Source organism: Heliconius melpomene, chromosome 1, assembly GCF_056956725.1.
Source record: "Heliconius melpomene rosina isolate 202511_hmr_F chromosome 1, ASM5695672v1, whole genome shotgun sequence".
NCBI lineage: Eukaryota > Metazoa > Arthropoda > Insecta > Lepidoptera > Nymphalidae > Heliconius > Heliconius melpomene.
The window spans coordinates 4,452,125-4,465,736 of NC_140389.1; the positions used below are offsets into that span (position 1 = coordinate 4,452,125).

At 31.2% G+C, this 13,612-nt stretch overlaps 1 protein-coding gene across 1 annotated transcript; it reads left to right on the forward strand.

Annotated features, from left to right (window-relative positions):
* Positions 1 to 1,613: 1,613 nt before the first annotated feature.
* Positions 1,614 to 13,419, forward strand: LOC146541019 (neurotrimin-like). The gene is made up of 12 exons (XM_085189232.1): positions 1,614 to 1,932; positions 7,384 to 7,541; positions 9,348 to 9,405; positions 9,613 to 9,734; positions 10,230 to 10,371; positions 10,775 to 10,919; positions 11,098 to 11,228; positions 11,391 to 11,495; positions 11,965 to 12,087; positions 12,286 to 12,367; positions 12,674 to 12,726; positions 13,077 to 13,419. Exons 1-12 carry the CDS (start codon positions 1,794 to 1,796, stop codon positions 13,256 to 13,258), a joined length of 1,440 nt encoding a protein of 479 aa, XP_085045358.1. The 5' UTR covers positions 1,614 to 1,793; the 3' UTR covers positions 13,259 to 13,419.
* The last annotated feature ends 193 nt before the right edge of the window (positions 13,420 to 13,612 follow it).

The window sequence follows — 13,612 nt, forward strand, 5'->3', positions numbered from 1 at the left end:
TCGTTATTCAGCCCGAGGCGCAGATAATAAATACATCTCGTTAATTAAACAATAAGGTTTTAGTTTATTTTTAGATATCTACTTACATGTGTTACTTGAATGGCTCCTTAACATTGACTCATTGAGCTAGTCGCTATGAATAGATTTAATTTAAACAATGGTTGTTATATATTGTATGAATGTTTTTTTAAAATATTATATTGCAATGTAGATGGTAGGCATATTAAACTATTGATTAAAACGGGATAACGAAAAAATAACTATAAAAAATATTTATCATCTTTTTTTCTTCCTTCATGGAACATAACGTTGATTAATATATTAAAAAATAATATAATTAAAAATTTGTAAGTATACTACCCTATATTATAAGTGTTTCGTTTAAACGAAGGGACATAAGATAACTAGCGCTTGCCCTTTCCCAACTGCCCACTAACTTATTAATCAATTATTAAAAACAAATGTTTGTTTTACTATTAGGACTATTAGTAGTCCTTAATAGAGGAAATTAATTTCAATTTAAAGAACAAGAAAGAATCGAATTTATTTGTACTTTAATGAGTGTAATGTTAAATTGATTTAAAATCGATACTAAATAAGAAATAACTATAAAGCTGAAGAGATTTGTTGGTTGTAGGTACGCACCTTACTTGGGGCAATTAGAACTTATCACCAGAGGCGAAAGGCAGTACTATATGTAGTAAGTTTATTACTGTATTCAGTCGGAAAATTACCAGGTAATGTGTAAAATACCTTCGATGGCAAAAATTTTGAAGACATTGTGTGTTGAGTGGCGGAACTTAACGCCCCGTTTTATCTTGTTGCCAGCGCGAGGAATATAAATCATTTATTTCCCCAGGTGGGATTTAACCTGCAACCATCGTGTTTACAGTCAGATGCTGTGCCGCTGCGCTACGACGGGCTGAAATATATTTACAGTTAATCAGTAAATATTTTTAACCAAAAATCAATTTAAGTTAAAAAACTGTCGTAAAACCCTAATATTGTGAGAAAATTAAGTATACTGCACATGACAAAGCTAGAGGAAGTGTTTGTAAGTGGACACGCGATCTGAACGCGTCTTATATGACTAATCTCACTAAATGCCGACTCCTTTACAAAGGTGAATCAATTAATTGACGGGATGCGGTAAGGGTTGGGGTACACATAGCCTCCTTTACTTCCAAAATATGGATAATAATATTGTATGAGGACAATAATATGATAAAAATACACGTAAACTTTATGAAAATATATAAATAGTAGTAGAAGATAAATAGTAAAATATTTTTTTTTATTTTTCTATATCTTAATCATTTTAGTAATAAATTGGTCCTAGTCCTAGGTAAGAACCTTATACATATAAATTATTATTTTTTAATTCGGTAGCTAAATAAATTAAGTAAGATAATAGAAGAAGACTAAGATAAGTGAAACTATTATTATAACATAAAAATATAACATAGATTTTAAAATAATTTTAATTCCCCATTCTATATTTATATTGAATTACACCGTTTTTGTTATACCAATCAATTTTTTTCTACGCTTATTGTACCACAAAAGATCCATCTAACCATTGAAAGCATACGAGCAGTCGTATCTCGATCTGTTAGTAGCGCGCGCGCATCGCACATTATCAATTCAAACGCAACTGACGTTTCTGACTGACGTTTACTTACTTTTTTTTAAAATTAAAAACAAAGCATTAACAGATAAAATAAATATTAATTAAATTGTATTTTTTTATATTTTTGTTATTGCTTTAAAATATTTTTTATTATTTATAAAAAATGGGATTACTTTGGAAATTGCTCACATTATTTTTTGTAAAGACTGTTTTATGTGAAAAAGTGTTTAAAAGTGTTCCAGTGACTGTTAAAACTTATGAAAATGATTCTGTCCTCTTGCCCTGTTATGTGAATGAATCGGGTATGTATATTTTAAAACGAATACTGTATGTTTTACCTACTAATATTTTAATGTGAAATATTGTGAGGATGGATGGATGAATGGGGAACTCACAGCTGTCGCGTTTATAGTAACACTTAATTTTATTAAATTAAAATTGTTAACTACTCTACTGGTCATATAAACCGCAGCCTCACATTGGCCTAAAAGTTCGGACTTTCTACCTACCCTGCTATGTGTGGAAGACGCGTACAAAATATCTAATCTTTTTTTATCCGGTTTAATTTTAGACAATTTTAAAGCTTTTTATACAATATTTTCGCAAAAACGTTAAAGTTATAAAGTAAATACTTATATTCATATGGATTCATGTTTCAAGGTAAACTCTTTATTAAACAAACAAGCATTAATTAAGATGACACCAGCATAAACGTATGAAATCGTACATGTTTTTATACTAATTATAGAATATATAGAATCTTGAAATGAACCACCCTATTTAAATTGTAAAAAGTCAACATCCGACCCTAGTGTTGATCCCACTTTCTACCTAATTCTGGAGGCATTGCGTGTTAAGTGGTGGACCTCAACGCCGCGCTTTGTCTCGTTATGAGAACGAGAAAAGGAAAATATTAAATACTTATTTCATTTCTTTGAGTGCGAAATAAGAACCCACAACCAGCTGCGTGCCTCTGCACCACGACTGGCCTCAATACAGTTTTACCTGAGAAGAGAAATTATAATATTTTTAGTGTTATTATTGCCTCGGATGGAAATCAAACCTACATACAACCACTTAACACTCAACGTATATACCTAATGTTTATATTATTCAAATAATTTATGCATCATTTAAATAAAACAAAATTTAATTATAATTTCGTCTAACAAACGACACATAAACGGTCGTACGTTAAAGCTGTCGACATAAAAGCTTTTGATACTTTTGAATAATAATAAGGTAAATGCGCCGGCGCATGTTTATGTCACGTTTTTTAAAAATAAATGAGAAGATCTTAAAATTTTAAAATCTTTATTGACATTCTTCTTACTGTTGTCATTTTTTACAATAGATAAAATAAGAAAAAAGAGGATTCTTTATTATAGTTTGTTTTGGATTCCAGATACGAATTTCTTACGAATTTCGTCAAATTTTGATACAGTGCAAATCAACTTCTCGTTAGGTCTCTTAGTCTTACAGTATCTCGTTTGTTTTTCCTTTTTCCGAAAGTTTCTAGAAACTACAACACAGATTATATTGTAGGGACGTAATTACTTTTAATATAAGTTGATAAGTTTGAAAATTGATATTTCCTTTATATGTATAGTAGCGAACATGACGCAGTATGGACATTTCTAGTAGGTAGTTAGTTAGGTAGGTAGTTTTAATCCGTAGGTACCTACAAGATAGTCGCCTTTAAACGCCTCTCTGGTGGCAAAGAATTCTTTTTACACATTGGTCATAAATTCGATCTGCATATTACAATTATTTTCTCCTTCGAATGTAAAAACTGACGTAAGGTTCCTTAATTTAACAATACTATTTGTAATTGAGTGACAAGTGAGCTTTAAAGTCTCGTGTGTTTTTTCTCTACGTATGTGAAAAGTGGTTAATAATGTGATATATTTTAATTATAACTATTAAATATAATTCAACCTGTATATTTAAAAATGACATATAATATATATGACATCTTGGCGCAGAGGCGGGACGCATGCTGTGAGTTCAAATTCAAATTCCTCGCTCTAGCGGACGAACGAGGCGAAGGAATGTTGCGGACTGAGACGCTAATCCGTTACCGTTTTTATTCAGTTCCGTTTTTTTCCTTCCGGTATTTTCCGTTCACTCTGCCTACCATGCTTTGTGCGGGATCCAGCGTGAAGCTAAAAAAATACATTAAATGACAATAAAAGAAAAATACCATACATAGGGAGTAATTTATTTATTTAAATAGGTAGTGCACTATATTACCTTCATTACGTTTCACGCATTTAAATAATAATAGGATTAGTCCAAAACTATTTATTATAATACTCTGTCATCAATGACTTACTTATACGATATGGCCGCCGTAAAATGAAAATAAGGCTTTCTACATACAAATAGGATGTTTTTTTTATTACATTGATTCGTTGAACATGTTTAAATTTATATTAGAAAAACAACTATTAGAATAACAAGGAAAGTGAATATAAATATTAACTTTTATTAGAAAATCAAGCATTGTGTTTGTTTTTAAAACCTCCTAGGGGAATTGTGCTTAAGATGACATACTTTTTGTTACAAGACAAATATTTCAAATAAATAAAGTCATCTGAGAACAGCATATTGCGTATACTATTATATATTTCATAATCAACGAAACTATTTTAGTTTCAGAACAATCATCTTTCAAACATCATAAAAACAAACAAAAATCGCACTTAGGTCGATCAGTGTAAGACGACATATCTACAGGGTAAAATGACATACTTAGTATGTGGCACAAAAACGCCATCATTATTTGTCGAGCATAGTTCACAAATAAATAGTTTCTTCTTTGCTGAGGGGCTTTTAAACAGTATTAAGGCCTGATTCATACTTACATGTTGCAAATTTTATGAGGTTGGATTCCGTTATCAGTCACTTCCTTTCCCAAAAGGGAAATAAGCTTCGTCATTTACTAGCAGCCTTATCCATGTCTTCTTGTGACCAATATATATTCGTTTGTAATTGCCAGGCATTTTGTAGGTAAAGCAAAGAAATACATCGATTCTATTTATAAGGGTAAGATAGTATGCCATCTTATACTCACGTTTTGTATGTCATCTTACCCAATAGATATATGAATTTAATTTAACCGTTGTGACAAAAGTTTATAGGTTAGGATGCGCTTTTAGCGTTAGTTGTGTCATATAATAATCCTATTTTACATTTATAATTAGTTCAAATAGAAAATCTTTATCTTACATGTCTTTTCACCATCAAGCAAAAGCGAAAGAAAAATTTGTTGCAATTGAAAATAACTAAAACATGAATTACTTGCCCATCTGCATTCACTTTCAGTCATACTGTATTTAAGCACTAGCTGCATCTACAGACACTCTCTAAAACGTCAAAAGATCGCACTTAGCGCTAATAGTTTCATCAATATTGGTATTGTATCATCTTATCATAGTATGCCATCTTGAGCACAATTCCCCTATATTTTATGTTCTTATTTCTATCTATAGTACGCGCACAGCCTTACAATTTTAAATTAGTTTAAACAAATAGCTTACCATAATTCTGTAGCGGCCATTTTATTAATGATTAGATTACAGCAATGTGGCTGTGTTTAAGTTATTTATTTTGATGTGAAACCAGTTCTTTTGTATAATATAGCTTTAATAATGTTACCTTATATAGAGCGGTTTTTATTAACTTTTAGTTGTGTAATGTAGTTAAATAAATTATGGTTATTGTCATATAATTTAATGGTTTTAGAAATAATAATATAAAGAGACGATACAAATAGGAGCACCGAATTTTTTATTAACTGTAGGTTGTTATTACAGACATTGAAAGTTATTGTATTATTGTTAATGATAAAATTAATAATTAGAATAACAAATGCTAATAAACGTTACTGGTAAATACAGTTAAATAATAAAAAAAATACAGTTTCATAGCGTTTTTACATAGTGTTTAGCATCACGTTGTATCTAGTATCTAGCATATTATAGGACAGGCAGAGGAAACCTATTGTTACTTGGGTTTTTTTATATCTATAACTTGATTTTCTGTTATAAAAAGCTCCCCAAACCACGTATAAACTTAAATCTTGCTAAAATATTTGCTTATTAGAGAACGAAGTGACAATAGTATAGGTAGTTTATCTTATAAAATACGATCAATTTTCAACTTTCAAGATAACACAAGTTAAATACAAAGTGATTTATAACAACACCATAGAAATGACGTATCACGATAATCTACCACGATATGAACATCCGTGCAGAATGATACAATGTAGGTACCCATTCGAATAAATAAAAGGGCATTTCGACATTGGAAATGGTTTTTTACTATAATTTGCGAGCGATCAGATACGGCAGGTTTAATTGACAAAAGGACAAAAGCACGCCACGTTTGTGTTACACACGTTCGTCACCCCCATTGAAAATATATGTGGAGTTATATTAAATTGGATATGTTAGTTTTATAAGATTTACTTCAGAATATAGCGTGATGGTCAAAGGAAATTTAATGTTAGGACTCTCGTCACTTCGTTCTCCGCTTTCAATCCATTTTGAGAAAATTGAGTTGGGCCTACCTACTCATGATGTGATATTTTTAAAAAAACACATATCGAGTGAGTCTTGTTTTTCCCGTAATAAGTAGATTATTTCGAGTTACTTTTCTAGTCAGCAAAGATTATTCTGTCTTTTCGGTGTCAATTAATATTTGTTATAGATTATATGTATGTCAAATTGTATAAAGTTGAGTTGGGGGTTTGATAAAAATAATCACATTAATGATTTATAACTTTTCGTAATAAATTTATCAATGGATGTCAGGTTTGTCCATTAAAAACCTGTTTTACTGTAGATAATATATTTTGCTATCGCACTTAAAAAATAAATTTGTAGACATATTGTTGCTTTCAGGACATATGCTATTTGTAAGAGAAATTAGGGAGTATGTTGTTCGCCTTACGTCTAGCTAGGTATGTGTGCGTGTGTGATAGTCAGATTATTATAAAAGAATGAAATAACTAATTTAGAACAAATGAAAATTGTATAAAATATTCGCATATATTAGGTAAAAAAATTTAATTGCTTTCTTAATCTTTTCCTGTATTTTAATAGAAAGTGCAACTTACAATAACACACATTTATGTGATTAAATTATCAAAAGAAAAGTGAAAATATAATGTCATATCCAATAACAAAAAAACTCCTATACAAAGCAGCTCGTTACAAACAGGAAGAGACTGTAGATTCAAATCTTTGTGTACCAATTGCGCGTCAATCCCCTTCATACTTACATTAATAGATGAATAAAGACGTACTGCGTTATACTGACGATAAATGACGATCTATTTTAGGATAATCTTATGGTTAACGTTGAAATATTATATAATAATGATATAATGACACTATTTTTTATCAGAGGTATAGTTTTTTTATATATAAAAAGTACTTAAATGTCGCCCGTAGCTGTTTTCGTGGTTTTTACTTTTTTTGATTCGATTCGATTAATCGATACTTACCTATGATTTTGTTTCCGTAGTTCCGATTAATCGATTCTTGTTTTTTATTTTAACACTTTATCCTTACCACGCTGGTTCCATTGTTTAAATATATTTAACTGTCACTCGTAATTCGTCTTGTTTTTTCCTCTTAATCCTCTCCTAGTGGGAGGCACACTATAATCCGTACTTGGTGGTACTAGGTTCCCTCTACTTACTCTGCTATATGCTGGATTATAGAATAACATTTTTTTCGCAGAAACAAAGCACCGCGTCCGATGGTACAAAGACAACGTGCTGCTCGGCGACAGTCAGGACCCCAACCACCTGCTGCCGCCGCGCACGCGCATGCACGCCAACTACAGTCTCGAGATAGACGAGCTCGTGGCGAAGGACACCGCTGATTATACTTGCGAGGTAAATATGGCACATGGCACTTGTAGAGGAGAATGTACTGAGTGACCAATCACTTAGAGACTGGAGCCGCCCTGGAGTTAGCTGTATCTCGCATTTGGCAGTGTAGACCACTGCCTATTTCGGTTCCACAAACCTGGGAACCTAGTGTTAAGACACTCAGGTCTTAGTTTACTTTGCTTGCTTTTACGTTTAAAGTCATACAGACGGACAAGAAAGTAATCTTGAAAAAATAAAAGAACAACATTTACACGAATATACCTATCTGTTCAAAGCTAACGTCCAGGCTCCCCCCAGAGAATATCTCTAGATAAACACACACGCACGAATCAAACCCACTCTCATTGAGTAGTATAAAATGTATATTGTTTCTTTAAAGTAAAATTCATAAGAAATAATTTTAATACAATATGTATAAAACGTTACGTAAGTAACTAAAGCCGTTCGAGTTGATATGAGTATATCAACCGAGTATAAAATCCCATAAAATTTTCCATAGAAAAATTCTATAAAAAACGTAAAACTATTAATTCGAACACCCAAGAGAGAACACTGACCCATTTTTTAAATTCTTTTTATCGTCCATAGATTTAAACTGTTTAGTTCAAGTATCATTTAGTTCTATCGCCGCTTTAACTGTACTCGGTGGAGCCCTTTACTTGCCCCTTTAACTATCGTGTAACTTTTTGTTTGTAGTGATGTATATATGTAATATTGATATTGTTTTTATTGTGTATTGTCTATATTTTAGTTTTCTTTTTTTAACACTAAACAATAAAAGCTAGTTAGTTCTTAAAAAATAATGGATGTGTTTATTTTTTATAGCTTAGCTAGTTGTTTAGTTAAATAAAAATAATAAAAGTTGTGTATGACAAGTGACACATTTTGGTGGCCAAAGTAATTTTACCGTCAATAAAAAAGTTCTTGAATATCCTCTATCTTACTAAATTATTTTTTTTAATTTTTTCAACACAAAACATCGAATCATCCATCCATCCATCCTTCGTATGTACTGATATATATAGCCTTATATCGCAATTATATTCAAAAATATCAAGAGACTTGCTGCTTAACATTTTTTCCTGTCAAAGGATTTTTAAAATTATTAATATGATATTTAAGTTCCAGTATGCTTATCGACATTTGCTTAACAACACTAAACATCACTTCGTTTAAAGTACCGAGCAATTATACAATTAATCAATTTGCCCAACTGTTTCGCGATGCCCATCACTACCACCCGCCCGTATCTACACTGTAATTAACTTTGAGAAACTAAAACACATGTTTTTTTGTAAAAAATGTATTTAAATAAATAACGTATTAATTAATTTACGTGTAAGCTATAATTAAGACAAATACAGATAAAAATCAATAAATTACTGTAGTTTTGAACAGCTATACACATATCTAGACAAAGATATTTATTCCAAATACTCAGGCCAATTATTTTGTTAGTATAATTTCTGGGATGGGCAAGGCCTACCCCCAAGCCTATGTCTACGACCATGTATATATACCTACGTAATATATAGATATATGTATATGTCACAATAGGTCTTCGCAATTTGAGGAAGGCGGTACTTAACGTCGTCTGACAGACAAATTAGCCCTTCGATAGCTCACTAATTAATTAAAATTAATTGGAATGCACGCTTGTGTATAAATATCCCTTTATATAGGTAGGTGACTACCTATATATATTCGTGATGTCATTTATTCATCTCGTAACGTAGTTTATGAAAAAAAATATTATCCTGCTTGTTTTTTCATTTAAATTACATATTTATTTTGGGTTTCGAATTTCAGGTAATACGACAAGAGCCATGGAAACCGATAAGGCAAACTCATTCTATTGAAGTTCAATGTAAGTTATATATTATGCTTTAAAATGTTTATTTTTTTCATTTATATATTTTTAATTTTTTTGTTTACTTTTATGTTCATTATAATCCCTATTATTCATGAGTACAAACGATGGTCAGAGGGCTTAGGGCCAAGAGGCGCGGCTCAAATCCCACTACGTTTATTTTTTAATTACTTTTCTAGAAATGTAATCACAATATTTTTTTAGATCCACCTACAGTTAGAACGTTGCCTTACGACGGGTATGTAGAAGTAAAAAAGGGTGACTATGTAGACATAGGTTGTGAAACCACGGGGACTCCAGCACCTATAGTAAATTGGCAGAAAAATGTAAGCTCATTTCATATTTTTTATTTTTTTATACATTTAGATAACAAAGAAGATTAGGTTATTAGTATTATAGATTTTGAATAACAAAGAAGTATTTGCAGTAATTATGGAGTTTAATGTCAATATTTTAAAATTTAATAATAAGTACACCCTAGAAAACGGTTTCTGAAAGAAAGATTTAAAAAAAAATATGTATATTTTATTAAATAATTAACAAAAACAAAACATAAAAGAAGTGACCATACGAGGCAAATTTATTACATTTTATAAAATTGAGACTAACAGCTTAATTGGGGCTGAGTTTCTATTTAAGAAACTGGTAGAACCTTGACCTGATTAACATTTAGTGCCATGATCATAAACACGTGTTAAGATAAGCTGGGAAAGCTAAAATTTGGATATAATATAGATAATAAGAGCAAAAAATAATTTCTAAAGTTTATTTTCTAAAACTTTAGTGCACTTCCACATTCTTCCTTTCCTTCTACATTTTAGGGTGAACCAATGGCCATATTAGAGCACAGGTCGCGCCTTCGATTCCGCGCTGAGCATCGTCTTTTAGCCGGTGTATATGAATGTACGGCGAACAACGGTGTCGGAGATCCCGTGAAAGCTGCCATCACAGTTATTATACAAGGTTTTATAGAGATATTTGTTTTATAACAAATTATACTACTATTATTTTTTGCTAAATCTCTAAAATTTTTTATGCTTAAAAAACTAATAACGGAGAAAATGACACACAATGACAAACAATAAATGCTACATTTTTTCATGATTTGTTAACCTTAATATTCTATATCTGTCTGTTACAAGTGTTTTTGGGACATAACATGTAAAATTGTCCATTATTATTTTTATACTTTAGTCGCAAAGTTGATAGAGTTCCGCCATACAACACGCAAATTCTGGAAAATTGCGAGAAAAACGGGAACCGTCATGTCTTAACATAAGTATCATCCGCCTACCCAGTTTTTGCGGGATACAACATGAAGGTAAGAAAAACAAATGTAAAAGAAAAACCTTTAATCTTTTTACAGATGCCCCAGTAGTAACCACGGATCGCAGTTTCGTCCACACGGCGTTGGGGTTACGCGCAGTTTTAGCGGCTAAGCTGGAGTTCGCCACACCTCCGGCCAGGACTGCCTGGTACAGAGACGGGAAGCCCGTGAAGATTGATGATAGGTAAGCAATTTAAAAAAATTATAAGAAAATTTAAGACCTGACCAAAGGGGACAAGTTTTGCATATATTTTACAACTTTATACTCCCTATTCTTTGAAACTTTGTGCATTTAATTATTTAATTTTATTTACTGTCGACGTTATTGTATTTATGGTTATGGATTTAATTTTCATTTTCAGAGTAATTATAATAGTACAAGACAACATACATCAGTTAATATTCAGAGCAGTGAGGAAAACAGACCTCGGCAACTATACATTTAGAGCTGAGAACAAGTTGGGTATGGCGGACGTTTCATTTAAATTGACTGGTAAGTTATTAATAGATGATAGTTGCGACAACGATAATTAATAATAATAATAAATTATTTAAAATTTGTAGCTGCTAATTTCTGACTTTTTTGGTAATAGGTATAGGGGTAAATGGAGAATGGATTACGCACCTATGTGCTTTATATTTTCTTTGTTTACAGGTGTTCCAAATATAGCTTCCTTTAAAGTGGATCAAGCGTTGAACAAAGCGACCTCTATAAGTTTCACGCTCATATGGGAAGTGGATTCATATTCTACTATTATAGGTAAATAATTTCAAATTTGTTTTTATATATAATATAGTATTTAAATAATGCTAGATGTGGACTGAATGGTCAATGTCAATCACGCAATTTTAAAGAATTTCCTTTACATCCTCTCTCAAAATCTTAAAAAATATACATGAGAGAATATTTATTTAAAAAGAAAAAAGTCCATACTGAAGTTATATTAAAGAGATTTTCCTGAAGAAGCCCTTGTGGTGCAGTTGAATAGTGTCTGACTGTAAACATGATGATTGTCGGTTCGATACCCACTAGGGAGGTTGTGTTCCACAACACGTTACGTCTCTAAAATTAAACAGTGCATGGGGAACGGAAGGTCTTAGTTTGGAACACTAAGTTCCCTCTGCACCCCTGCTCATACCCCGCCAAGGACATGAAGCTTTTTTATTTACATTTCTCAAACCGCTTATATTTCAAGATAATATACCTAATATGTTGAATATTCCAACAGAATACCACCTCTGGATCCGTCCATACTACGGCCGCCTCGCTACGCCCGAGCCGGACGCGTTCACGACAACACCACCTGCCAACACCTGGAGCAAGATAGTCGTGCCGGGGGACTCGAGTGACGGTAATGGGTTCATGTTTACAGTACGACCGCAGTATATAACTTCAAGATGGAAGTTAGGCTTTCTGATTTTTTGATAACTTTAAATTTTTAAATAACTTTTATTTTTTTATTAAATTAAATAATGTTTCCAAGGTAAATTATTTTCTTTATTATATAATTATACAAGATCAATTATAACACATAATTTATTATTTTCAGGACCCATTCACAGTGCGACGTACACTGTGCGAGGTTTAACGCCATCTACCGTATATGAAGCTATTGTCACTTCAAGAAATAGGTACAAATTATTAATAACAATGATTAGCTTAAACAAATTAAATAATAAAATATACCAACTGAATTGAGAACCTCCTCCTTTTGAAATCAGTTAAACTTGACAACATACCTAGTTATAGAATAATCCTGAATAATACAAACCTAATTATTAAAACATATTAATTTGTCTTGAATCATCATAATTAAATTCTAAACTAAAAAAATATGGCATGAGATTTTATGATTAAACAGTGATATGAGTCCTTACCGCTGTTTTCGGTCTTACATTTGTGTGTTATTGAAAAGTAAAAATATTTTTTTATCTTAGATTTGGTTGGAGCAAACCTTCAGCTGTTTTACATTTTGCTACAGAACCTGGAGGTAAGATATAAGATAGATATTATTAAAATTACTTAATAGTAAATATCAAGCCCACAATCATCAGTCCACTGTCCCATAACGCTATGATGATTACATCTATATATATTTATAAACGTATAAATAATTATATATTTTATTATTTATATCTTTTGAATTATTTCTAATTTTACTTTTATTTCTGGTCTCTGATATGACATACCGTAAGAGTATGTATCTATGTTTCGTCAACACGCAACGTTAACACTCGAATAAAGCAAAGAATTGTGTTTTACCTTTACAGTCACACTTTGCGATCCTGCGCCACTACTGGCCTTAATAATTATATTAATATTATGAATTATTTGTTTCAGCTGGTAGAACCCTTCCATCTACTTCCGATTATACCGACATCACTCCAATATTAGAAGAGGAACCAGAAGCTCACAATATAACCCAAGCTCACATTTTTGAAAGACTTAACGTGTCAAATAATGCGCGCGAAAGTCCAATTTTAGCCGCCATGTTGATTTTACCTATAATTTTGTTAAGATAAATTTAATTATTTACAGATAATATAAAGTTTAATTGTAAATAAGGATTTAGATTTTTTAAATACCGTACGATAAAATTTAAGTTTTAATAAGAAATTCTTTTTTAATATATTTTTGTAAATAAACTAAAATTAAGCTAATAAATAATATTATTTTAAGTAAATGATTAATTTTACATTGTAAACCTTTGAATAACAATGAATAAGGGAATACTTAAAATAAAAGAATCCAAACATCCAAACAATTACTATCTAAAACCAAAAAAAGGATTAAAATATATATATTTCTTTTTAGCTTCTCACTATATCCCATGTAGTCGGGTAGGCAGATATCCTAAGTGAGCACTTTATAAATAC

What these genes read in the sequence shown, in the direction of transcription:
- LOC146541019 (XM_085189232.1), top strand. Translation starts at nt 1,794, where the DNA reads ATGGGATTACTTTGGAAATTGCTCACATTATTTTTTGTAAAGACTGTT. An exon ending in TCATTCTATTGAAGTTCAAT is followed by an intron (nt 9,406 to 9,612) that starts GTAAGTTATATA and finishes ATATTTTTTTAG; the next exon opens with ATCCACCTACAGTTAGAACG. An exon ending in CCCGTGAAGATTGATGATAG is followed by an intron (nt 10,920 to 11,097) that starts GTAAGCAATTTA and finishes TTTCATTTTCAG; the next exon opens with AGTAATTATAATAGTACAAG.